At 48.9% G+C, this 25,853-nt stretch overlaps 12 protein-coding genes across 12 annotated transcripts; 8 read left to right on the top strand and 4 right to left on the bottom strand.

Moving 5' to 3' along the window:
- Positions 1-449: 449 nt before the first annotated feature.
- On the top strand, positions 450-785 carry N7509_004142 (uncharacterized protein; the record flags this gene model as incomplete). The annotated part of the gene is made up of 1 exon (XM_056628779.1): positions 450-785. One exon carries the CDS (start codon positions 450-452, stop codon positions 783-785), a length of 336 nt encoding a protein of 111 aa, XP_056491513.1.
- Positions 786-1,721: 936 nt separating this feature from the next.
- On the bottom strand, positions 1,722-1,937 carry N7509_004141 (uncharacterized protein; the record flags this gene model as incomplete). The annotated part of the gene is made up of 1 exon (XM_056628778.1): positions 1,722-1,937. One exon carries the CDS (start codon positions 1,935-1,937, stop codon positions 1,722-1,724), a length of 216 nt encoding a protein of 71 aa, XP_056491512.1.
- A 738-nt stretch (positions 1,938-2,675) lies between these two features.
- On the bottom strand, positions 2,676-3,274 carry N7509_004140 (DUF3807 domain-containing protein; the record flags this gene model as incomplete). Its single annotated transcript, XM_056628777.1, has 2 exons — positions 2,676-3,194; positions 3,251-3,274. 2 exons carry the CDS (start codon positions 3,272-3,274, stop codon positions 2,676-2,678), a joined length of 543 nt encoding a protein of 180 aa, XP_056491511.1.
- Positions 3,275-3,943: 669 nt separating this feature from the next.
- On the top strand, positions 3,944-4,227 carry N7509_004139 (uncharacterized protein; the record flags this gene model as incomplete). The annotated part of the gene is made up of 2 exons (XM_056628776.1): positions 3,944-4,171; positions 4,216-4,227. The coding sequence occupies 2 exons, from the start codon at positions 3,944-3,946 to the stop codon at positions 4,225-4,227; spliced, it is 240 nt and encodes a 79-aa protein (XP_056491510.1).
- A 662-nt stretch (positions 4,228-4,889) lies between these two features.
- On the bottom strand, positions 4,890-6,014 carry N7509_004138 (HVSL domain-containing protein; the record flags this gene model as incomplete). The annotated part of the gene is made up of 3 exons (XM_056628775.1): positions 4,890-5,307; positions 5,436-5,718; positions 5,774-6,014. 3 exons carry the CDS (start codon positions 6,012-6,014, stop codon positions 4,890-4,892), a joined length of 942 nt encoding a protein of 313 aa, XP_056491509.1.
- Positions 6,015-9,105: 3,091 nt separating this feature from the next.
- On the top strand, positions 9,106-9,990 carry N7509_004137 (uncharacterized protein; the record flags this gene model as incomplete). The annotated part of the gene is made up of 2 exons (XM_056628774.1): positions 9,106-9,783; positions 9,868-9,990. 2 exons carry the CDS (start codon positions 9,106-9,108, stop codon positions 9,988-9,990), a joined length of 801 nt encoding a protein of 266 aa, XP_056491508.1.
- Positions 9,991-10,910: 920 nt separating this feature from the next.
- On the top strand, positions 10,911-11,918 carry N7509_004136 (uncharacterized protein; the record flags this gene model as incomplete). Its single annotated transcript, XM_056628773.1, has 1 exon — positions 10,911-11,918. One exon carries the CDS (start codon positions 10,911-10,913, stop codon positions 11,916-11,918), a length of 1,008 nt encoding a protein of 335 aa, XP_056491507.1.
- A 707-nt stretch (positions 11,919-12,625) lies between these two features.
- On the top strand, positions 12,626-13,491 carry N7509_004135 (uncharacterized protein; the record flags this gene model as incomplete). The annotated part of the gene is made up of 2 exons (XM_056628772.1): positions 12,626-12,713; positions 12,773-13,491. The coding sequence occupies 2 exons, from the start codon at positions 12,626-12,628 to the stop codon at positions 13,489-13,491; spliced, it is 807 nt and encodes a 268-aa protein (XP_056491506.1).
- A 223-nt stretch (positions 13,492-13,714) lies between these two features.
- Positions 13,715-14,512, bottom strand: N7509_004134 (VOC family protein; the record flags this gene model as incomplete). The annotated part of the gene is made up of 1 exon (XM_056628771.1): positions 13,715-14,512. The coding sequence occupies one exon, from the start codon at positions 14,510-14,512 to the stop codon at positions 13,715-13,717; it is 798 nt and encodes a 265-aa protein (XP_056491505.1).
- A 3,560-nt stretch (positions 14,513-18,072) lies between these two features.
- N7509_004133 (ER oxidoreductin) lies at positions 18,073-20,094 on the top strand (the record flags this gene model as incomplete). The annotated part of the gene is made up of 3 exons (XM_056628770.1): positions 18,073-18,183; positions 18,247-19,865; positions 19,959-20,094. 3 exons carry the CDS (start codon positions 18,073-18,075, stop codon positions 20,092-20,094), a joined length of 1,866 nt encoding a protein of 621 aa, XP_056491504.1.
- A 731-nt stretch (positions 20,095-20,825) lies between these two features.
- pex13 (peroxin PEX13) lies at positions 20,826-22,396 on the top strand (the record flags this gene model as incomplete). The annotated part of the gene is made up of 3 exons (XM_056628769.1): positions 20,826-20,877; positions 21,016-21,528; positions 21,588-22,396. The coding sequence occupies 3 exons, from the start codon at positions 20,826-20,828 to the stop codon at positions 22,394-22,396; spliced, it is 1,374 nt and encodes a 457-aa protein (XP_056491503.1).
- A 1,030-nt stretch (positions 22,397-23,426) lies between these two features.
- N7509_004131 (major facilitator superfamily transporter) lies at positions 23,427-25,390 on the top strand (the record flags this gene model as incomplete). The annotated part of the gene is made up of 3 exons (XM_056628768.1): positions 23,427-23,729; positions 23,923-24,201; positions 24,479-25,390. The coding sequence occupies 3 exons, from the start codon at positions 23,427-23,429 to the stop codon at positions 25,388-25,390; spliced, it is 1,494 nt and encodes a 497-aa protein (XP_056491502.1).
- Between the last annotated feature and the right edge of the window lie 463 nt (positions 25,391-25,853).

Raw genomic sequence — 25,853 nt, 5'->3', positions numbered from 1 at the left:
TATCTTTGATTCTTCCTGCAATTTCAACGATACTACTAGTCTCCTGTGTGATCTTTGGCGTCTTGCCCTGCTCGGTAAGATCATCAATGATGCATTTTGTTCGCCACAGCTAGCATCGTTTTTGTGTCGAGGGTTGTCGCCATTGCCTGTGCTCCAGTCAGCCCTGCAATTTCGAGCTCTTTTCTAAATTGTTCCGGAAGGAAATCGTTTGTCACAGCACAGTTTGCTTGATCGCGTGAAGACTTTTTCGCTGCGTAGACAATATTCTTCGAACCCTTGGCGGACGAAGCGAGATAGACAACCAACCTGAGAAGAAGCTTCCCCTCTGTAAAATTCTGCGTATTAGTAGATATCGGGGAGGTGTTCCATCGTCCAGGAACGACATCCGCCTCGGCGACGTCGTTATCAGCAAGCCAATTGGCACTAATCTTAGAGTCATCCAATACGACATGGGCAAAGCCCTCGAGAATGGCGTGTTCGAACAATCAGGTCATCTTCAGCAGGCCCCTCGACTGGTAATGACTGCGCTCAGCAGTATGAAATCGGATCCGTATCTACCTCAAGCCCCGCTTCAAGAATACATCCAAGAAATCATGTCTTGCAAGAAGAATATCGGTATCCAGGGCCGGAAAAAGACCGTCTCTTTTCCCGCCACTATGCGCACAATCCCAGACACGCGGCCTGCGACCTGTGCAGTGCGACTTACGTTACCGAAAGGCCAAATCGGCCAGATCATCACCCACAAATACACTACGGGCTCATCGCATCAGGCAATCAAGTCATGAAAGACGCGGAGCTCCGTGAGAAGTGGAGCGCGGAGAGAAATGTACTTTGCTTTGAAATGGAAGCCGCCGGAATCGCGAATACCATGCCCTGTCTTGTGATCCGGGGATATGTGATTACTCGGACAGTCATAAGAACAAACGCTTTCAGCAGTATGCGGCGGCAACAGCGGCCTCGTATGCCAAACGCTTGTTGTCTTACGTGAAGGATAGCAGCGACTTGGAAGGGATTGCATTCCGTTCGACAAAGGAGGACCAGAGTCTGCTAGGTACTTTTCGGAGGGCTCTGTCATTTATGGCATAGTGCTACAGTTCCTGAAGATCAATTTTGGCTTTATTGTCACTCTCTGCAGCAGTCATAGTGCTTTGCCAGTTGAAGAATTCAACGCCTGCTGGTCACTAGCCGAACTACCATCTCTTTAATCATCAGAGGAGAAGAGGGTATATCTTCCAAGTTTGACGATAATTTCCATTCCTATCATACTATAATCCAGTCACTTTTTTTCTACCAGATCGCATTTTCTCAATTTTCGCCCGCAACTACATGTTCCCTTACCTACAAGAACTCAGTACAATAGGAATAACCCATAGCATTAAGAAAGGTAAAAAAGCTAGAATAAAAGAGCAGATAAGGCCTGAGGGGGCCACTATCTAGGTGTCTGGTTGTCGTGCCATCATGCGCGTCGTCGGTTTGTTGCACCATCCTCCTTTAGCCATAAATCACATTAGTGATAATACCATTCAAGTTTATCCATATCAGAAGTCTAATTTTAGATTTCAGAACACAGTGTATCAAAATGACGTTCACGGTGGATCACGAAATACCGTTCGTGTTTACGCATATAGTCTGTGGCGCCTGGGAGCTTCCGGGTGGGCACGGGGATATCAATCTCCCTGACGGCCGTCTGACAGGAAGAAAATATTAGTATTTACGTTACTTCACCTCAGAAGAAGGCACAAGATGATTACATCTGTTTCCTCGGGTGGGATTTCCTTGTCATCGCGGTAGAGCCTCTTGCCAAGTAAGCGCTCTTCCCAATACTCGATTGGATGCTTAGGGGGAGGATTGCCGCGTCGTAGGGCTTTTGGATTGACAGGGACTTGCTGTGATTCATCCGTTGAAGTTGATTGCTTGATGTGTTGAGTATCCTCCATTGCTAATGACAAGGGCGAGTAAAAAAAGGGAGAACATCGGCAGCTGTTGGTGGCTGCGGGGCTTTATTTATGCCGTGGGGCCACACATGTAGCCACCTTTTAGGGGCGATCACAGACCTTGGTTTCCTAAACCCAACTCATCCCGAGTGATCCTGAGTTGGGTTTAGGAAACAGGTTTACCAACCTTTTGGCCCCCATCGGGCCGAGTTAAAGGGGCCAGGGGCCACCCCAAGGCTTGTTGCCTGTGTAGACGGCATCCACATTACTATCGGTATGCTGATATATGCCAGTGCCGAATGGAACTGTAAGTGTTGAATCACAGATGCGAAATGTATGGTCGCCTTGGCTTATTCGCATGGTCGGCGTTGGTATGGCTTGTCGATACGGACTCGTTGGGATAGCTTCGGGGGACAATGGCCTATCAAGATATTAGCCTGAGAATTCCAAGAGAAAATGATGACATTTGCGAATGAGGAAAGCCTGTCAGAGAGAAGATTATGGTCGTCAAAGCCTCACACTTCGGGAGAAGCTTGAAGGTGTGGCATTCCGTCTAAGGATGACAAAAATAGTTTCATCATATTCGGCCGGGGAAGTTAGGAAGTGGAGAAGGGGGAAAAGATTCGCCTTACCATTGATGGACTGTCCTTGGAGTGGGTTCGCTTGGTTCTGGCATCACCTATCACCAGTTCTGCCCGTTATGTCGATTCGGAGTTTAAAAGCACTGCAAACTGGACCACCTCAATCATCATAAGAAATGACCTTCCGTCGCGGATGATTAATTTGGGGCTCTTGAGTCTGTCCTTTATCCGTCGAAGTTTCGTCAATTTCCCCGTAGTCGAGATACTCGGATTCCGCAGCAGTCGGCACAGGCCTGGACAGCGCCTTAGGCGGTTGCCGCGAAGATGGTTGCACATTAGTCGCAGAGCCTTGCGCAGACGGGGTTTCTGTTGCAGCGTTTATCGCGTTCTCCTCGGCCCTGACTGTTTGATGTGGCTCGTCCTCGCTCTTCTCACGTCTGGCCTCGTAATCAGCTTCATCCTGCTGGAGCTGCCGCTCGCGGAGTAGTGCGTGAATTTCGCTGTGTCTAAAGATCCGAATTTGCTCATCCGTGAGTGTACGTTTCACACCATCGGGATAGTATCCCAGATCCTCCTCTCCATCTTCATATGTGTCGTCATTGGCAGGTTCAGCGACGGGTGGGTGTATTGTTTGAGGATGGCCTGGGAAATGTGAGGCTTGGAAAGCCTGTAAGTCTTCCTGGCGAGACATACGTGTTAGCTTGAGAGCGATCGAGAGATTGTGGCAGTACTTACAAGAGTGACAGTTGGAACTTGCATGCTGATGGAGGAGTGGAGGAGGTTGAATTGCGGCGACGCGGACGCGTGAGTCGGAAATACAAAATTAAAATTACGGTAGTTACCGCAATTTCGCCGCCCGAAAGTTCAGGCCACAAGGCACATTGCGCAACTACAGCTTCAATTTTGGTCAAATTATGGCTAGGTGTGTATTTTTGAGATCTCTGTCAGCCGAGCTACGAGTACGAAGGGGATGTAATGCTATTGACTATAGAAGATCAGGTCACTCGCAATAATGAGTAAATGGGGCCGTATGGTTATGCTTATCACACTTGCATGCACCCCTCTGAATACGCGCCGTGCAAAACTTCCCTCCCCCTCACCCTACAGTCCGGCCAAGACTGCCCTCATAATTCAATCAGGGCAGAAGGTCTGTGTTCTAAACACATCGAATCAATTTACCAGCATTTACTAGTAGCTTTTATCTGTTTGCTGGGTTATTACCATGGAATTTAACTCGACCTGCCCGCTGGTTCTTTCATGTGATTACAGCGAACTCTCGATCACAGCAAGTGTTACTGGAATACTCACATTCCTTTATGCAATCACCATCACGGTATATTACCGTACGGCAGAGCTAGGAAATGCTAAAGAGGATATCCACCGTTTTCACTCCAATATAGCAAGTGAAGCTCTTGAGGTTAGGTTTCTATGGACAAGGCTAAAGGATCTGTGGGAAGCCCACGATATGGCCCGGAATATAAAGAAAGGGTCGAAGTCCTAGCTCGCGAAGCATCCGAAATATTCAACGAGGCCGAAGCAGTGGTGGTGCCCTTTGAGCATGCGTCGAACGCGCGGAAATGGAAAATTATGCTTGAGAGGGGCCGCTTTATATCTCGGAATGCGAAGGTTCAGAAGTATCAAGATGATATCATTCGAGTAAGAACAAAATTGAACGCCCTTTTTGATCAATTTCAAACCAGGTAAGGGTCTAGACATCGTATGCCCTACTACTCGTAGCAGTATTAAGGACTAGGTATAGCTCAAGCTAACATCTTTCAAGCATTATTTTAGAAAGGGTTCACAAACAGTCTGAGGTACTAGACATTTATCGCACAACTATAGAGAGTCAAAGGGTGTTACTAAGGCGAATCATGAACGCCCTTCACTTGGATGTTATGGAAGACTCATCAGAAGAACCGTTGGAGGAAACAAGGGAGGAACCCCCGCGAGAATCAGCGGTGCAAGTATCTCAAGAGCATTTGACCCCCGATCCTGACAGTAGCTCTGATGGTTTGGCGATGCGCCCACCGACACAATGGGACCCCCCTGGTCCACAAACGCCCTAATGTTTTTGTAGAGGGTTCATGGTATTATATCGGGCCTCCATCCCTCACTTTTTCTGACGCGAGCGACGACTTGAGTCACTCCTTACCCAAATCATTCGAAGAGCGAAAGGAAGAGCATTAATTGATGTTGTGCATCGATGATTGCTGGATAAAGCTGGTATAAGATAGTACAGAGATCATAGTTTTATGATATATTGGATTTTATAGACAAGCCGCGGGTATTCCGCATTATAATACCGATTTACAAGCATTTTCTCACTCGGTGCGGGCATTATAGAGGTTACTCGAATGCATCAGAACCCACCTCCTCACGCTCGCACCGGAAGCTCAAAGCTCTCAACATAATTCCCAATCTTCGCTTTTACACAAGGAAAGGGGACATCAATAGCCTGGGCTTTATCCAGCTTCACATCATTCACACGCTCCAGCTCTGTAGAATCCGGCGCATTCAAGCACCAGGCAATCGAGATGTGAAAGCAGCCAGAGAAATCACCATCATCTGTCTGCGCAGATCCTGGAGCAGGCCCTGAATCTGGACTTCGCTCTGACATAGGGTCGGCCCGAGCGTAGAGAGGCGGTTGGCCAAAGCGATGCAGAGTCGAATTACATAGTCCCAGCAGACGGTTTAGATTATCGGCCTTTGGTTTTGAGACGCGTAGGACGAGAAACCAGCGCGTTTTCTCGTAGTTGGAGACCCATTTTAGTGTTTCGGGGTAAACATTAAAGCTTGGATGTTGTTAGCGACGCGTTCTATGGTCGTAGTGGTTCCTTCCATCGTAACTATCACTGCCACGGCCACTGTCAATGCAGGGGAGGAGGCGAGGGGGGGGGGGGATGCGAAAGCTACAACATACGGAGAAATACCAGATGAACGCACACCTTCCGAGAATGCCTCCGTAAACGATGCGCGCTGCTCTGTGCGCAATATCACGGGCCTCGACAGGCTGATGTGAAGGGGTAACTGGGCGCCCAGATCGGAGTGGAGAAGACTGTGCACAGTCGATGCGGAGTCATCATCGGACACTTTTGCGTCGTTATCACTTTGCGCCGAAGAAGAAGCAGTGGTCTTGCTGGTATTGGCGTCGGCTGCCTGAATCAAGTCGGCAAGGAGGTGAACCTCCTCCTTTCCCGGAACCCCTGCGATCAGAGCCCAATTAGCAAAGCTTGACAATGAGATAAGACCGAAACGCACATTCTAGATACAGGTGTGTCGGCCAATTTCCCTCGACGTGGGGGATGGCGCGTTTTCGACCGGCGTGGAGGGATGGGTCGTCTTTGGTGCTGACGCGTGTGGAGGCGTAGAGCGAGTGGAAAGATGCGGGGAGTGGGGGGAGCGAAGTTGAATTTGTTGGAGCTGGTCGGGCGACTTTCTTGCGGGGTGGGGAAGTGGATTCCGATTCTGAGTCACTGGAGGAATATTGTACCAGGGACATGAGATGAGGTTGAAGTAGTGTGGTTAATCGTGTGAGGTGTGATGGAAGTTGAAGTTCGAAGGCTGAGCGGGGCGGAAAGAGTTCCGCTCCACCTGCCAGTGGGCGCCAAGAATGTACGAGTAGATGAAGTTGAACTCCATGATACGGGTATGGGTGTATACAACTCGTTAGTATCTTCCGGCATTGTATTTTCTATATTCCTTGGCTATAAGTATCATTATTTGAGCAATTTCTGTGGTTGTTGGCGAAAGGTTGAGAGAATGGCTGGCACTGGCACTGTACTAGTAGTACCGTACCTACTAGTAGAGGGTATTAGTTATATTATACTACTAGTAGTATATGTTTTAAATACTAGCCCTTGAAATTAGTTCGAACTTCTTGAACCAACCTTGGAATCCATCTCAGGATCAACCCTGATTAGTTTGAAGTATCCATATCTTCTAGATCCCACTTCCCTGCCTCATTCTTTCCTCATGCGTGTGCCCGTCAACTAGTTAAGGGCTTGGTACATCGATGTCGGGAATTTATTTTGGGAGCCTGAAAGCTTGTGTATATGCGGTTGTATATGAACCTGTCGAGCGGGTGATGCCAGCATGGCTTCTAGCTAGATGAGATGTATCGAGTGTCTACCTCTACTCAAGATGGTATTTCGACGAAAAGTAAAAATAAAATGAAGCAATTGTGTGACTAGTACGGATTAGTGTAACCCAATTCATATGAAGGACTTGAATATGTCCACAATAGAACAGCCAGTAACCTATCTATCTGCTGCCTCCGAGTCCCTGATCCATTCCGTCCCGATTACTAGTACCCTGAGTCAGGGTCCCTGACTTTATATTTATCACCAAATAATCACGAGTCACTTCTCCTAGACCGCGATAGAACCGATCCAATCACCCACAAGCATCTGACTCATCTACATAGCACTAACTTAACACGACAGCTCGCAAATCCACCTGCAGGGTCCATGTGAGATGGCGATCTGGACCGGGTAAGATCGACGGAGGGGCAGTGATTGGAGGAGCTAGCGATTCTATCGCGGGACGGAGGTGTCGAGAATTTAGAACCGAGGCGTGGAATGTGAATGATCTGACAATGTCACCTATCTTTGTCGGAATGGAATGGAATGGCAATGGTGCGGGGGTCCTGGGTCAAAGAAAGAGTGCAAACTGTCGGGTTGGCTTGGGTCGGGTTAGCTAGGCCGTTGGTTAGATTGAGTAATGTAAGGGTGAGATGAGATAGATGAGATGGCTATCCGTACAGCAGAGCAGTTCTCGAACGCCTGTACGGAGTAGGGAACTAGTCTTTCAAACCCCTCCTTGACGCGAATGATGTCCGGTCTGCTTCTAAGAATAGATAGAGTGTTTTAGAATTGGAGCCTTGCTACTCGTCTACTCGTGCGCAAGTGTCAGTTGTGTAATTTATGTGGTATTGAGAATACAGGTCTTCGAATTCATATGAAGAAAGTGAAACATATTCTTTACTTTCTGATTGATGTTATAGAAGATAGAAACAGCTTAATAGACTAGCGAATACAAGAAAGAAGGGAGAGAGAGAAATATCCCAGAGCACATGTTCTTGTTGGAGCGAACCATTCCGACAAGTATAATCGGCACTTGAATTGATACTTGATAAATTCAGCCCAACTCGCCTAAGTTTGCAGAGTTCTCGCATGACGTGATATGTCAATTTTATGATTTAGGATTACCATTGGAATGCGATCCAATACCATGCACAATAGCTGAACATTAACACGACAGACGAGCAAGCCACGCGCTGCAATGCCACATTCCACATGGGCTTGGCTTTTTGAGGCGGTGTTAGGCTGTGATCTGTCACAGTAGTGATTGTGAGACACGAGAGTGTAGCTGGGCAGCAGACAGGCAGCAAGGGCACTAGTGAAATGAATACATTTTTAGAAGCCTAGAAGTATGTCCAAGGAGGTGTATCTCAGATGGTTCGTGCTGATGGTTCGATCAATACTGTAATATTACATCGCTGTGTACAGCCCGGGCGGTGAACCACCAGGCCCTCAGGCGAACTCAGGGATCGGATCGGATCGAATTGTGAGGTTTATTGTACGCCATGAGATAAAAATAAGCATAGGGAGCCCTGGAGAGCAGGGGAGAACGTATTAGATTCAGAGAATTCAGAGAAGGGGAGGTCTAGACTGCAGTGCAGGTGCAGATGCATAACGAGGGGGATACCTCCTTGCGTCATGGGGAAGGAGAAGACTATTTAGCTAGTCGGTGAGCTTAAATGATGGCGTGGGATTAAGGAACAGAGTTTGCGGGTGTAAGGGGAATGAATCATTAGCTCGGAAGGGAGTGGAAGGGGAAAAGTCGAGAGTGGAAGAGTGGAAGTCTCGGATGTGGTGGATGCAACGGCAGAAATTGATGTGAGTAGGGTATAGGTGCAGGTGCAGGGTATTCACTATGAGTGAGTAGCTATTATGTTGTCTGTATACTTTAGGATCATTTACTAAATTACATGCTGAACATATTTTGTTCTTACACCACTTGCATTTCGAATTTTCTATTCTACTGCCTGGTGATAACTGTGATAACTGACATCATTTGCCCCATGATATCACTTGACGATCCCTCGCGGGGCAGAGTGGAGTCTCTGGTGGATCCATGACTCGAGATGGTCAATGTCGCACTACAGAGATAGACAGAGGACAGAGCACATGCAGAGTAGATACTGGAGAACTGTGGATCATGGCAGACCCTGACAGACCACTAGTCCGTCAACCAACCTAGCCGAACGGGGCCGATCGGGGCTACCGGGTCACTAGGAACACCTTACGCGCGGCAGAAGTGGCACTGATAATCGTGGTACTATTAGTGCCACATGAAAGTATCCCAGAGTATACTGGTACAGTATACTGGTACTCTGTAGTTGGTACGCTGTAGAGTAGAAGTACACGTCATGCCGTCCCCTACCGAATATTTGACTTCTTCATTCCTCAACACTTCGCTCTTAACTTAACTTCCTTCACTATATCCCCTTCTCCCCTCTCCCCCCCTCCTCCCTCCTCCTCTCCCCCCCCATCCCTATATCCCATCCTACTACTCCTACCATCCCATCCATGGCAGTCGACTGTATCCCCATGGCCTCGCGCCACCACCCCCACCACCCCTCCAACTATACCTACAACTACACCTACACCTATACCCCATCCCCATCAACTCGACGCTCCAGCTCCTCGAGTTCCTCCAACTCCACCTCCCACTTTGGCAGCAACAACCCCTACGCCCGCCTCACCACATCATCCCCACACAACACAACCACCTACAACCGACGCTCCACCCCCATCTCCCTCTCAGACTGGACCTCAGACTGGACCCCAGACACCCACCACCAAGCCGAGCGCGAGCGCAAACGAAACAGCACAAGCTCGATCCCGCGCCGCCGCACACACAGGTACCCACGTACCTCCCAACTCGTCAACCCAGATATAATCGACCAACTAGACGATGTGACAAACTACTCCTACCACCACGAAGGACCCTACGACGCCGTCTGTCCCGAGCGCAACCGTATCAGCCAGCGCAGTCCACTCGAGGCAGTCCGCGAGTCGAACGAGGAAGCTCTCCGCGCAACGCCTCGGGACAAAATCATTGACTGTTTGAATTCGCATCGGCCGCTGGATGGTGTGGCGTTTTTCCCGCCCGGTGAGACGGATCGGTGTGGGCAGACTTATTCGTATGAGGAGGGGACCAATATGATGAATGATTATGGCAATTTTATGAGGACTCCTGGTCAGGTTAGTTCTTTTCTCGCCTCTCGCGGAAGATCTTTTTGGTCTTTCGTCTAATGTTGAGGATTTGCGCTGACGAAAACGAAACAGAAATTCACCGATGAGGACTTCAAGAATGATCCTTTCTATAATCGGCCCCTTCTGAACCCGTTCGCGACACTGAAGAAAAAGCTCAGTCTGAAGCGCAACAAGATGCGTCGTAGTACGGCGTAATCGGTGATCGGATCGGTGACGAGTTTACGATGCCATGACTCTTCTTCTTCTTCTTCTTCTTCTTGATTTTTGGGCTTCTTGGGGGTTGGTTTCTTCTTTTTCTTCGGCTACGCCTGGGATAATGGTTGTACGAGATACCAGGAGTCAGTGTGGAGTTTGTTTTGTCTTTTTATTCAACTGTATTCCCGTTTCTTTTTTCTTGGACGGGAGTGTTTTCTCTCTTTATTGGATTCTTTTCCTTCGGTTTCGTCCCACTCGTGTTGCTCAAATGTTTTATAGACGAGTGGATTCGTTATGTATTTAGACGGAGGTTTTATTTCTTTCATTATTTCTATACACCCGGACCTTCAAGTTTGTTTCTACTTGTACACCGTAGGAGCTGGAACGACGCTTTACAACTGCACCCTCTCAGTACTAGTTGCTGTAGCTTCCAAGGTTACTACTGAACTGTCACCTCGCTTCTATATTGAGGCATGGACGCCTCAGGCACCCATGACCTCCAGGTCACCGCGCCTTCCATTGTAGATAGCCCCCTTCACTTCACTTCACTTTTCCTTTCCCATCTCATCCCTCGCCATACCCGCATTCCAGTGTCGTCTGATCTGATCAGCTGGTAAGATACCCCTCTTTCAACCCCGCACGATTGTGGCGGCGAGAAGATAGTCTTTCCACTAACCCTTTCGGGAAAGGCACGGTTCAGAGCTTATTTTGCCGCGGCTTGAATCCAGCCACTACTAGTCCTCAACTAGGTTTGTACCTGACCCAAGGTTGTAAGTATCATCATTCCGTGTTCAAGTTTGAAAATGAATTTTTTTTTTCGCTCTCATCTTTTATCTTGCATTCTCTGACTCTGACTCACTTCTCGCTCATACTTAGTCATTCCCATATCTCCAGGCTGTCGATATTGATCTACTCTCACAATGTCGAGTGACGGATGGAGAAACTGCGAAGAGCACAGTTCCTGGAAGCGCGATAAAATCAACCTTCGAAATACAGGCACAGCTGTTTCGACAATGTTCGGATTCCACATAGACTCAGACAAAGGCACCTACACGCATGAGCTCTACTACGAACACAACGGGGAGAAATTCCAATGTCCCTCGGCCCTGATCAGCAATCTACTAATCGACGAATACGAATTCCGAGTCTACAGTCAAGACAAACAGGCCAGGCTCGATTATCCAGAGACAGAGAACAGATTTGGTTCGGACGAAGAAAACGGCTGGTCACAGCTGCCAACCAAAAATAAATCTATCTTCCTACAACCCGAGCCCGTGATTGCCAGATGTGTCGAATCCGAGTCAAATCTCTACTACAGCGAGGCCGCTTTGCCCGGGATACCTCTGAAAGAACTCTACGACGCCGTCCGCGAAGATGAAAAGTGGTATCTGCGAGATGAGCTTGTCAAAGACTGCACTAGACGGGGTGGCTGCTGCGGCAAGGGCTGCGATTGTTGCGAAGGCCGTCTGGAGGATCCGGCTCGAAAGGGCCTCAGCGGACATTGTACTCTGGGATGTGCATGCTGCCAGGAGAGGAACGATTTCTACCCTACAATTTTAGCGCTTGATCAGTCCATCGCCCGGGAAAGGAAGGCTCTGGAGAGTCATAACCCGCATCACCTTTTGCGTATGGCGGATGCCTACTTTCGGAATCCTTCGTATTTGCCCTCGTCACAGCAGCAGCAGCAGCTCCAGCTCCAACCCCAGCTTGTCTCAGCTTCAACCGATTGGGCGGTATCGCCGACAACATCGGTTTCCTCTGAGCCAGTCGATTCATGGGGTTCGGGTTCTACGGTGACGATTACTGAAGATAGGGTTTCCATCGAAGAAGAAGACGTGGAGGGGGAAATATCTGCTTCAGGCATGCCCCTGAATGAGGGAGAGGAGAAGTCTGGTCTGTGGTCGTGGTTCTCCTCTGGACGTAAGTGAATGGTGCAAGTAAATGCAATCCTAGCTGGTTTTCAAGTTATCTTGCTACCGGATCTAAGTATGCTAGCAGCTCTTTGCTTTAGATAGATGATCAATCTATCTTTTCGCTGGGCCAAAATAACCAATTCTGGGAACTCCGAATATTAATGTAGACCAGTAGTGGCGAGAGAGTTGCGCTTATCAAGGCGCCACCCGTACCAATTTACACTGAGTCAGGGGTATCAACCTCCAAGCGTCCTCCATTGTGCCCAGATGGAATCGTATTGTCGTGCCTGGTTTACTAAGGGTCAAGAAGTCCTTCTTGCCCGATGACTTTGTTGAATAACATTTCTTTCACAAAGGGATATGTTTGGAGCGAAATGCGTCCTTATTGTAGACCCCGCTTTGTTCCAACGCACTAAACGAACCCTGATAGGATAATGACAATAAAATCACGGGGAAATAGTGCCGAGCTGAAAGGGTCCAAGTCACATGCGGCTCCAATAGGAAAGAATCATCCCCTGGTGCATATCGAGAATGACTATCCAATGATAATCTAGTAGCAACAGGCACGGGCCGCCAGCTGACAGGATCTATTTGGAAAGCAGAGCGAAGCACTGTCTATCATTACTTAGCAAATTGAGGGCGGATCCCGGTTTTCGTTAAATGCAGAACCCCCTCAGCGCCCAGGCTAAATCCCATTTCACCAACAATGTGACCCTCGGATAATGATGATCCAGATAATCTCGCATGCCCTTAAAGGGTTTTGGAAACGAGAAACCTCAGAAATCCCCGCTGCATGCTACGATGTTTGCAGTACGTGGGCCCGAATCAACACAGGACAGCTTTCACAGACTAATGAGCGATTCTTATAGACGATGCTTTTATGGAAGGTCAAGCAGAGGGGAAGACGGCTAAACTTTGCGAGTCAGATTCACCATTTATGAAGGCACTGCAAAATTGCAGTACATGCGTCGACGGTAGCTCCTTGGAAGGGTTCAATGGTACACTACAGAATCAGTTTTCGGAGTTTTCAATTTGGTTACGCTACTGCAACACCACTCTCACGAAGAGTAGTGAGCAATCTCGAGTACAAAGCCTCCTCGCCAAAGAATCGGATTTGCTTGCCTCTGCGCAGGCCCTGGGTTCCCAGATCGCTTCTCTTGGAATTAATTCCAGTCTAGCAATCGCAACCGCAACCGCAACCGGAACACAATCCAGTACTTTCTTAACGACAACATCAGGATCGCAGGGCCTGGTTACTGTTTATGCGACACAGACGGCGAGCGGCTCAGGAAATAGCGCGGGTAGTAAAAGTCACTCCAATGCTACTACTATTGCGCCCGCCGTCGTGGTACCTGTAGTAGCCGTTGCGATTATAGCAGTGCTTGGATTCTTCTTTGTGCGCCGCCGCCGGCTTCGAAAAGTCAAGGACAGCAATCTCAATACCCAACCTCCCATGGATGATAAGCCCCAGTTGCATGCGGATGAGTTTCGACCAGAGCTTGAGGGATCGGATCGCGGTGTCGCGCGAAGTGTGCTTGGACAGAAAGTACCCCGCCGAATTACCTGCAAAGGAAGAGGTGGCTCGTGAAATGGATTCGAAGACACAAGGAGAGGGGCCCCGCGAAATGGATTCGAAGGGCTAGACCAGTATCCGCTGAGAATAGGATTCAAATACTTAATCATAATATGGGGCGTTACCATTGTGAAATGATACGTTTGAGCGTGGATTGGTTACTACTTAGGCCAACTACGTCCTTTCGGAACGGACTTTGCTCTCAATTCAGCAGATCATTATGTTAATATCTGTACGATTACTCCTTAATCTCAAACACCAGTCCAGGCAAAGGCTCAATTTGCCTCGAGACGAGTCCACTCAACGTCAAAGTAATTGATGCCTCTCCGGGAGTGTCTCCCAAAGAGATGGTACCAGCTTGTTGGCCCTCGGGCACACTGTAACTCCAGGTTCGACCACCTGGTGCTGTTGGGCCAGACAAGGCTTCGTAGACCTTCGTCAAACGGTTGATGTCACTAGTATCAACAACCAACGCCAGCGATGCAACACCTCGGACATCAGAGGGGTGTTGCGCCAGCTGAGGCGACTCTTTATAAGGAACACGCAGCGATCTGGGCGTTGTATCGAGACACCAAAATGGTAGCTGACCTGGTGAAATCGGGTTATCGGATGGCCCATTTGCCGTGCTAAGTGTCCACTCGAGAATCACGCCATCATCTCTCTCTCGGCTCCATTCCGCCGGCTTCTCGTATGAGATCTGTGTATTTGTACTGGCGACGCGGTCTCTGACCGCATTGAAGTCATTGTTGGGGGGATATGTGAATGCCCAATCGATGATGGTGTTCTCGCGCAGGTTTCCCCAGCGATGGCTTCGACGTTTTTCGGGGTCGATGTTGTCGTAGAAAGCGATGAACTCGATGTAGACTCCGTCTTGGAAGAGGACTAGTTTGTTCGATGTGAGTCCGTTGGAGTGCTTACCACCCGGGGCGACTGTGAATAAATCTTGAAGGTGGCCGGTTAGGTTCTCCAGTGTGTTGTAAGACACGAGGACGACAAGATGGTCTAGGGTCGGAAGACGGCTGGCATGGGACGACATGATGAAGGACTGAAGTTTCACACGGGGATGTAATCGGTTCAACCTTGGAACTTAAATGGGTCGATGATTTATTGGAGTGCGGGGGTAAGGTAATGCGGGGGATCTTGAACTCGAAAGTTATAGAAAAAGTGTACAAGCAAGCTGGCCGCAGAGGAACATTTATATGACCCTCTAACCAGTCGCGTGGCTTTCCTTCATCAGTACTAGTGTTCCTCGGAACGAAACATGATTCGGCAAATTCATTGCGCAAGGTGAGGTGATTTTTGCGTTGGGGTCATCGTGCTTGTTTCCCGAAGCCGTGAAACGTGGGGCACTTTCGAGTCGGAGCTCTGAGCCGGGATTTAGGGGCAAGCTCCAATTCCTAGACTCTCTGAACCTACCCTCATGGACCTGGATTGCCTACAAAGGACGCATCTCTTTCACTCGTGATCGTCGAGTATCACGGGATCCCGGTCCTGTTCGATCGCCTTCTTCCTGTGAATTTGAGCTCATCGATAGCGAGGTTCCCGACATTGTATCGGCGCTGCCGCTGGAACAGCCAGCATCGCTTACAATCCGAGCTCGGATACGAGAGATCCCCTCATTCTCGCAAACTGTGACCACGTACTGCACACAGAAACAGACTCGCGAAGAGCATGCGGATTCTTCCCAGGAGATATCCGATGAGCATACAGTGATGGAGAGTGATTTTTTCTGCGCTCATGTTTCTACCTTGTGGGAGGAGGAAAACCCGATACTTGCATACGCACTCATTTTGGCTCGTTTAAGAAATGATAGCTTGAGGTTTAGGCAGGTCGGCCTTGCTGAGCTGAACCATGAATGGATCACATGGGGAGAAAAGAACACAATGACCTTGATGTAACATAGTAGTTAACTAATGGCTGCTCCTGTACATATACTTACAAATTGCTGTCACTGAATACTAAGCGAGCCGAGAACTTGAACACGCCATGTAAGTAAACTAGTAAATAAAAATGAGCTTTTCCGAACACAGATGGAAGTCGCATTTTATGTATATCGAATTTGACGCGACCAAGGTTTGTCGTTTTGAAATTACGAGCGATGTATCGATTTACGCACATCATCGTATTTCGGCGGCAAAGCATTTCCTCGAAGGCATTGGATGCCCAATACTAATATTGATGTTACCGGGGTTAAAGACTCCGAGCCCTTTTACTGCATGACCTTCGTGCTTCAGAAGTCCCGCTTATAAGTTTCTGGCTATGAGATACCAGGTAGGCTTTTTGCAGCTGTATCGTTGGATCGGCATTCTAACCCATTGCGGCACTTCTTAGGCTTGCTACTGCGGCCCAGAGTGAAACGCTGCGCCCGTACCCCTTCTAATATTATAGAGATACAGCGGCATATACAGCGGCATAATATGCCACCAGATCAGGCGAGGCGTTGGCACTATGATTGGTCGTATCTGTCAGAGCCGCATCGTAACTTGCAAGGATTTCGCCCCAAAGTTGAAGGATAGGACCTCGCGAGGGCGAGATGACGTGGATAATAAGTGGTATGATTGGTCTAGGACATAGTCTCAGGTGGGGTTGATGCTGATTCTAATTCAGTAATCAGCAAAGATCGTGTCGATTCAGTCAAAAAAGGTTCCATTGTGAGTAATCTGGAAATTTTAGTAGTTGATTTCGGGGAAATCCCATCGCCAACTGGAAATGAATGAATGTACTATAAGAACCATCTTTCCCTTCAACGATAGTAATTGAAAAAAACCAGCTCATTTAGACTTCGACAATCACCAGGACTTCCAAGGTTCTTCTGATTAAAGCTTACTCCGCAACTACTTTTTAAGATGGCTTGGTCTTCGTTCAATTCCCCTTCTGCTATCAACTTGAACTCGTCTTCAAAACAGTACCTTAGCTATGAACCGACTTCCTCTGACAAACTTGCTACCGAGGACCCTTCTCTAAAATTTCCATTCTCAACATCAATTCACGTGGATGGATCTACCCTAAGTGATTACAACCTGGAATATCACTCCAATTCGATCACTCCACTCCCATCCTCCCAGTTTGTTCTTCACACGGGCCACAATCCTTTGCACGATGTCCTAGAGAAGAATGGGGACTTGGAACATGCCGAGAAAGCTATGTTTTCTGGCTCTGAATGGTTGGGTTTAAGCCCACACACATCAACTTCCGTCGCGAATGGTTCATTTCTACCCAAGAAAAGTCAACATCGACATATTCATAGAAAATTTGGCACTCACCGCGTTACAAAAAAGAGGTTTAGAGCTCCCCCAATACGCCATGAAATTATATTCTGTTTAAAAATTTTCCTAACAATAGCTGTGTCTTGAACAGTTCGACCCATACCCTACTAGAATGTGGTTGGGCAGGCTGCGAAAGGCCCCGACCCTTCGCAAACAAAGGGACTCTATTTCGACATATCAAAACCCAACACGTTGATCCGGGTTCGTTCGAATGTCCGGATGAGGAGTGCAGTAGGACGTTTAATCGGAAAGAAAATATGGAAGAGCATCTACACCGCATCCATCAAAGCACGTTTTGTCCGCAATGATCCCCAGGTCTGCGGGTATTCAATACGCTAGCCGCCTGTTCTCTTCCCGCTGATGAACTTGAAGTCTGGAGTCCATTTTCAAATTCAAGTGTCTGGTTAAAGCTCAAGTTCGTTTGGTGTGTTCAAGGTTTGTGTCAGTGTTCTGTTCTAAGGTTGTTCAAGGTTATTTGGGGTTGAGTTTATTTCGGTATAGTTCGTTTTCTTGAATCTATATATAACCTCATCATGGTACTATTACTATACTACATTTTCAAGTCCTGATTACGAGTCGTAATTGCCCAATGGCTAGACAACTTGAATTTGAACATAAATAGTGCCTAGGTAATAATAATATAATCGACAAAATACATCGATGTTCCCATGATATTAGTACTAGTATGTGGGATAATACTATGTTCCTAATATATTTATTGTTGTAGTTTGTTTATCTCCGAGCGATCGTCGTTATATCCGACGGTTGTCCCGGGGTGGTCAGTACTACAACTAGCAACTTGTAGTACCACACCACAACCATCCCAATTAATTACTCGTCAATACTAGTAGTATACTCTTAGTACTAGTATATTATGAAACAATTCTTCCCACTCGTATGATCTCTCTCCTGATGAATTCCGAGTATTCCGTACATTACTAGTAATCCATTAGTTAGTTAGTTAGTTCTCGTGTTTGTCAGCCCACGCATGTCTTGGCACTCGATCGGCCGATCGCCACCGAGGCCAGACTGTCCTGTCCACTTCCACTTGCTTTCTTTATACTTTGTTGTCCCTGCATTTCAATCACGGTTGGCTTTTTTTGCTTTCAAGTTCCATTTTTGAATGTCGATATTCTGTACATGCTGTCGCGCCAACTAGGTGGTCCCTCCTTTCCCATATTTCGATCTGTCCTACCGACAGTTGGAGATTTCTCCAACTTTTACGCCACCTTGCAATCTTTATCTTCCCCTGCATTGCTCGTCCTCTACCGTCACCGTTACCCTTTGAGACGATAGTACTTTCTTTACGGCCGCCGAAAATACCGCCAATATGCGTGGAGCTGTCAGGCTGCTCTTCGCGGCAGTCTTTGCCCTTGGAAGCCTCGCCGATGCCGATGCCAGCAACCATGACTCCGGCGCGCTGGACACAATGAAATGCGCGGTAAATTTGCCCCGGATTCCCTTTCCCTAGAACCCCCCGTGACTGACGATTCCGCTGTACTAGATTGACCCCTTGGCCATGGTCACCGACGCGTGTGTCTCCTACGGTACCATCAACAAACTCAACGACGAAGTCTACACCCTACTCCAATCAATCACACAAGAAACCGATTTCTTCTCCTACTACCGTCTCAACCTCTTCAACAAAGAATGCCCCTTTTGGTCCGATGCCAATAGCATGTGCGGCAACATCGCCTGCTCCGTCAACACAATCGAATCCGAAGAAGATATCCCGCTGACGTGGCGAGCCGAAGAACTGAGTAAACTTGAAGGTCCCAAGGCGAAACACCCACCTCGCAAAGTCCAAGCCGAGCGACCGAAAGAGCGTCCTCTTCAAGGAACTCTCGGTGAGGGTGTCGGGGAAAGTTGCGTGGTCGAGTACGACGATGAATGCGATGAGCGGGACTTTTGCGTTCCCGAAGACGAAGGGTCGGCTGGTAAAGGGGACTACGTGAGTCTCGTCGACAACCCGGAGCGATTCACCGGATACTCCGGAGAAGGTGCGCACCAGGTTTGGGACGCGATTTACCGCGAGAACTGTTTCATGAAGCACGATGCCGAGGAGTTGGCTGGGCAGCAGTCGCTCAATGCGCCATTGGGCGGCGGCGGACTGCAAGCATTCTCGGATTTCCGCAACGTGCTTCAGAAGGAGTCGGCTCGATTGGACGGGCTCCCGCTGGACAATGAGTGTTTGGAGAAGCGTGTCTTCCACCGTCTTATTAGCGGTATGCATGCTTCCATCTCTACCCACCTCTGCTGGGACTACCTCAACCAGACGACTGGAAATTGGCAACCCAACATGCAATGCTTCAAGGACCGCCTCCACGAGCATCCGGAGCGTATCTCGAATATGTACTTCAACTACGCCCTGGTGTCGCGCGCCGTCGCCAAGCTCCGCAAGCATCTTCAAAACTACACTTTCTGTACCAGCGACCCAACCCAGCAACTCGACACCAAGGAGCGCGTCAACGAGCTGACCGAGATTCTCTCCCGCCCCCCTCAAATTTTCGACGAGAACTTGATGTTCCAAGACCCCAGCGCCGACGGATTAAAGGAAGACTTCCGCAACCGCTTCCGCAACGTCAGTCGACTAATGGACTGCGTGGGATGCGACAAGTGCCGACTCTGGGGCAAACTCCAAGTAAACGGCTACGGAACCGCCCTAAAGGTCCTATTCGAGTACGACGAGACAAAGAACGGCGAGAACCCACCCCTCCGCCGAACGGAACTCGTCTCCCTCATCAACACTCTCGGCCGCATCTCACACAGTATCGCCGCAGCGCGCAGTTTCGAAGAAGCAATCGAAGCCGGCAATGACAATGCCTTCCCTCAACATTTCGCCGCACCGTCCACGCCCAAGGCAGCAAAGATCAAACAGTTCTCCAATGATCCTAAACAGATCAAATTGAGGCACGACGGAAGTGGTATCTTGTACTATGAATCGGAGAATGTGCAGTACTACCATGGCCCCGATGAACCGGGTCCCGATCACCGATACCCCTGGGTTCGACCTCCTCGTGACCCGGACGCGTCGACTATGGACGATATCATGACTGAGTGGCAGATGGTGCGGGACACGATGTTGTACGTGATCCGCGCGTGGGCCGATCTTCCGCGAACCTTGTAAGTTTCACCCCCCCTCCCTATATTTGTATCTGTATCCGTGTCGTGCGGATCCAAATGATTTCTTGCGACTAATCTGAATCTTTTCGCTAGGTATCAAATTAGTTGTATGGAAGCGCGGCGTCTGTGGCATTACTGGCTTGGAGTGACTGTACCTCCGCGTGAATGGGGGTTGCAGGCGCCATCCGACCCGAATGTTGTTTCTAACCCGCATCAACAAGAGCTCTAACTTGAGGGTATTGCCAATGCATTGGGATCGGCGTTGTAATTGGATTGCATGATTGTATATAGCACATGGCGTTGGGTGGTTCATTTGATTCACCTTGGTTTCGGGTTATTGTATAGAGTTAGATGAGCTGTAGAAATGGCTATTTACTCGATGTTATTCAATTTGTAGAAATACCTTTGTACTAGTAGTACTAGAGACTACTTCAAGTTCAAGTTCAAGTTCCAAGGTTATATGTAGTATACTTGGGTACTTGTAAAAGATACTTGTATACTTTGTACTAGTGTATTGTATAAGTATACCGATTATTCATACTTGCCTCGGGACGTTTCCCGACGGCCTCGGAGACCGACGCCGAGATCGGCCACGAGTGATAAGTATACAAGGGCACAAGGGCACAATGTAATGGGGTAGAAGTGAGGAAGGGAGTAATTAATGATAATTAATGAACACTTCTCTACTACTTGGTAAATATTAAATGTAGAGTACTAGTATACTATACTATACTATACTATACTATACTATACTATACTGTGTGGAGTATCGCCACCTGCGTAACTCTCAGCACTCCACGGACAACGCCGACATCCTCGGTTTCTCCACTGCCGGCCACATGCGACCGATTTCACTCTTCCCCCATCTTTTCTCCAGTTTCCATTCTCCACCATCTACCCTTCCACGCTACCCCCTCCCTTCTTTAACCCAGACCTAATGCAAGGTCGCTAAATCCTATCATGGCGTCGGTGTCGCCACCTAAACCGTGGGAGAGAGCAGGCGCTGCAACCGGTGAGTCTGATTCTGAGTCTTTTGATACCCGTGACGGTGACTGTTGTCCCTCGGCCTTCGCCCTACTCCCGCCCCAGTCGATCACCCTGCAACTCGTCGACTCATCGAATACTTGACCTCAAACTAACAACACCCCAGGAAACGCATTAACCACAACCACACCCAGTCCAGCGGCCACCGCGATGGCTTCCTCCGCGGCCAACCCCGCAACTTCAACCACCTCCGCCCCCGACCTCCCCTCTCGCCCCAACACTCTCAACTCCGTCGTCAACAACACTGCCTCCAACTACTCCCCATATGGCGCCTCCCGCTTAGGATCCACCGGCTACGGAGGATATGGCAGCATGAGTGGCATGGGTGGTATGGGCGGCTACTCCTCTCCCTACTCCCGCTTCGGCTCGATGGGAGGCATGGGCTCCATGTACGGCGGTTACGGCGGCATGGGAGGGATGTACGGCGGTATGGGAGGTATGGGAGGGATGTACGGGGGCATGCCTGGGCAGGATCCCAATGACCCCAACAGCTTGACCAACTCCTTCAGCCAGAGCACCCAGGCCACCTTCCACATGATCGAGAGCATCGTCGGTGCCTTTGGCGGATTCGCCCAGATGCTCGAGAGCACCTACATGGCCACGCACAGTTCATTCTTTGGTGAGTTTCAATCAATACCCCAGTCAACATCTATATATCCCATTTATCATCTCTCCGAGACATCATTGTACTAACATGTCTCAGCAATGGTCTCGGTCGCCGAGCAATTCGGCAACCTGCGCAACACCCTCGGCTCAGCCCTGGGAATCTTCACCATAATCCGCTGGTTCCGCACCCTCATCGCGAAACTTACCGGCCGACCACCCCAGCCGACGCAACAGCCCTCACACCCTCGGCATTCGCAGCCTTCATGGGCGGTCGCTCATCCGCCGCCAGTCTCCCCGACGGTTCCCCCGCCCCAGCCAAGCCCTCCAAGAAACCCTTCTTCATGTTCCTTGTAGCCGTCTTCGGCCTCCCCTACCTAATGGGCAAGCTCATCAAAGCACTCGCCCGCTCCCAAGAAGAAGAAGCTCGCCGCCGCCAACAACTCGTCGGACCAAACGGCGAGCCCGGCTCCGCAGCTTCACTCGACCCCACGAAGCTAGACTTCTGCCGCGTGCTCTACGATTACTCTCCCGAGACGCAGGAGAGCAACGGCATCGATCTCGCCGTGAAGAAGGGCGATATCGTCGCTGTTCTCAGCAAGTCTGATCCCATGGGTAATGCTTCCGAGTGGTGGCGCTGCCGTGCTCGTGATGGTGGCGTCGGATATCTCCCCGGCCCGTACCTGGAGACTATCCAGCGCCGTCCTAATCAGGCGGCCATCGAGGGTCCGGAGGCGGCGCCTCTCGCTGCTCCGGTCAAGGGTGCTCCTGAGCGAACTCAGAGTCTGTCTGCTCTGTCCAAGTCTGATCAGCCTCCCGAGCTGAAGGGCAAGATGGGCGATATCTCACCTGAGAGCTTCCAAAAGAGCACTTTCTATTCTTGATTGGGAAACTTATAGATTTATGGCTAGATTGGACTGCACTGCACTTCACCGGACTGGGACTGGAACTGATTTTTCGACGCGATGAAACGCAAAAAAGCCTGTCGGGATTTTTACGTTCGAACTTTTCTTTCTACTTTTTTTGACACCCCTCCTCTACCTCATTTGGGACTGAATCCGTGGACATGGTTGAATTTTTCAGGATTCCCCCTTCCGATCTTATAAGTGAAATCTCACCCAATGATCTACCTGTTTCGGATCTTGTCCCACGTCGCACAAGCGGACGAGGCTCAAATTTCCTCCGCCTTTACAAATTCCCCGCTTCCCTCTTACCCACAACTCCCCTGGGCTTGGGGGCGGGGATCTGTTATCTGCTTGCTCACCTCTTTCTTTTCTATCTTTTTACTACCTATTTTCTTTTCTTTTCTGATTATCTCCGGATGGGGTTGGACTGGGCTTAGCGATTTCCATGACTCTGTATTGTATTTAGTATCTACCAGTGCAATGCACATGCATATTGATTTATTTGATTCAAATTTATTTTCCTTTTCCATTCATTAAGAGTGTAGCCCTTGACTAAATACCAATCATATTATGATAGAAAGAACTGCCCTGGTAATGCTCGGTGAATACTACATTACATTGAATGGGGCCAAAATTCCGAAGGAGTTCTCACAAAATTGCGTTCGCCCTGTATAGTAGTTAGGTTCCCCCTCCATGAATACCACCATGGACAAGGATTAACGAACTAGCCTATCCTTATCAAACTTTCTTAATGCAAGCCTTGTTTTCCTTTTTTTTTCTTTCCTCCGGCTCTAAATTTCATAACTTTCCTTTCACTTTTACCTGTTCGACTATCTATTTTCTTGCTCCCCGTTTACTCCGAGTCATCGCCTCCTCCTCCTCCCCTCCTCGCTTCTTCCTGTCACATAGAGGAATCGCGATCGTCGGGGACAGGGTACAGTACAGTAATAGACAAAAAGAAAAAACCAACACAACAATTATAATCTCAAAAGTCTCCAACGAACCCACCATGCCCCGCCCACCGGAGAAAAACACCCTCCCAAATGAAACACAACTCGATCCCACGCAGAAAAACAGATCACAGCACCCACAAGAACAAAAACAAGGGAAAGAGGAAATCCCCTGCTTCAGATTCGCACATGAGTCCGAGTCCCAGTCCGAGTCTACCGCACAATTGGGTTCCAACTCCCTACTGTACAGGATCTGGTCTCTGGTCACTTACACACCGCACCGATGTCGCTGGGATCCAGCGAATCCGGTGAAATTCAGCTGGGCGTTGACGGTTTTATTTGGGTTTGCGACGACATTTACGGTGAGTTGTAGTTTTTATTTTTTTACTACCTAGGTGGCTTGGTTACTCTGGTCTTTACTACTTCTTTCCCTTGTCATTCTCAGTCGATATATTCAAGTCCGGATAAGGATTCGAACTACATGATATACCTCCGAGTCCACTCCCCAGTGGAAACTTCAAGTTGAACTAACCATTTCCTCCCTGACAAAAAAAGGTCGCAAACCTCTACTACAACACCCCCCTCCTAACCCTCCTCGCCTCCGACTTCGCCGTCCCCTACGAACGCGTTACGCAAATCCCAACAGTCATGCAAGCAGGCTACGCCGTAGGCCTAGTCTTCCTCTGCCCGCTTGGCGATCTTGTCCGAAGAAGACCATTTACTTTACTCCTGACGAGCTTTACGGCGGCCGTTTGGTTGGGACTTTGTTTGACGGGGAATTTTGAGTGCTTTGTTGCGCTTAGTTTTGTTGTTGCTGTTTCGACTGTTACGCCGGTATGTATATGCTTTTATTTCTTTTGAAGATTCCTGTTAGTGCTCTCTATAGTAAAGGGTGCTAGTTAGGTGGCGGGTATATAAGTATTACTTACTAGTAGGAACTACTAGTTGGTAGGGACAGAAAGGACTCGGGCTTGGAAGACTCAACATCCAAGACACAACTTGAACATTGTCAACTATGAACTTGAACCTTGGATATGATAAGTCTAGAAAGAGACTTTAGCAGACGGAGCATACCCCAGATACTAGCACTAACCACCATGATATCTCACAGCAAATAATGCTTCCTCTAATCGGCGACATCGCCCCGCCCACACACCGCGCAACAGCCATATCCCTCGTCTCATCAGGCTTACTCCTCGGCCTACTAATCGCCCGCGTCATAGCAGGAATAATATCACAATATACATCCTGGAGAAATATCTACTGGCTCGCGCTGGGACTGCAGGTTTGTATCACGATTATGTTGTGGGCTTTTATGCCAGATTATCCTGCTACTATGGATATCACCAACGCAAACACCACGCCAGCATCAGCGTCCGAGTCGACATCAACAGCGCAAGATACAAGTGCCAACCCATCAAAGAAAAAGAAAGCGACCTTCCAACAAAGACTGCTCCTATACCCATCAGTCCTATGGAGTATAATAACCCTCTTCATCAACAATCCAACTCTAATCCAAGCCTCCCTGATGGGCTTCTGCTTCTCAGTACCATACACATCATTCTGGACGACGCTGACATTCCTCCTTTCGGCCGAACCGTACTCCTACTCCACGCTTGTGATCGGGTTATTCGCCGTCGTGGGTATTCTCCCCATGGCATTTGGACCTGTATACTCGCGTCTTGTCCTTGAGAAGTCAGTCCCGCTTGTTTCCGCGCTCGTTGGGGTTGGATTTTGTTTGGTTGGTGCTGTTGTTGGGATTGTTGGAAGCGACACCAGCACGAGGGTCAGCGTCGACATCGACAGCAGGCCCGGGGGGAACATCGCTGGACCAATTATTCAGTGCATTCTACTTGATTTAGGACAACAGGTTGCGTTGACGGCGTGTCGGGTTGCGATTTATGAGTCGGCCCCCGGTGCAAGGAGTAGGGTGAATACGGCGTTTGTGTTGTTTCTTTTCGGGGGGATATTCTTGGGACGAGTTTGGGGCCGTTGCTTTTTGTTAGATTTGGGTGGGTTGTGACTGAGGTTGCTGCGGTGGGATTTGCGGGGTTGGCGATTCTTTTGGGAGGAGTTAGAGGGCCGCGGGAGGAGGGTTGGGTTGGTTGGGGCGGTGGATGGGGGTGGAAGAGGATGCCGGCGGTTGAGGAGGAGAAGGAGGATGAGGAGAGTGTCAGTGGTAGAAGGGTTCAAGTTGACAGTGGTCTTGGTGTGTTGGTACAAAGTGGTGAAGGACTCCCAGTCGGAGGTGGTGATGATCGGATTCAGATTCATAATCGTGAGTCTCAGACTCAATAACCGCGCTGGGATGGGATTGTTAGGGTGAGTGATAGTGATAGTGACGGTGATAGTAATAGTGGTAGTCCTGCACTTTCTATAACTTTTGCTTTTGCTTTTGACATCTTGGAATGCGGGGTGAAATGTAATATATAAACAATGGAATGAAGGTTAGAAGAACCCTAGGTCATCAGGTCGAAGGTAAACAG

The sequence above is a fragment of the Penicillium cosmopolitanum genome, assembly GCF_028827165.1.
Source record: "Penicillium cosmopolitanum strain IBT 29677 chromosome Unknown utg000005l:1.0-4006212.0:1.0-4009387.0, whole genome shotgun sequence".
In the NCBI taxonomy this organism is placed as follows: domain Eukaryota; kingdom Fungi; phylum Ascomycota; class Eurotiomycetes; order Eurotiales; family Aspergillaceae; genus Penicillium; species Penicillium cosmopolitanum.
This window is presented reverse-complemented; position numbering and strand designations above follow the sequence as displayed.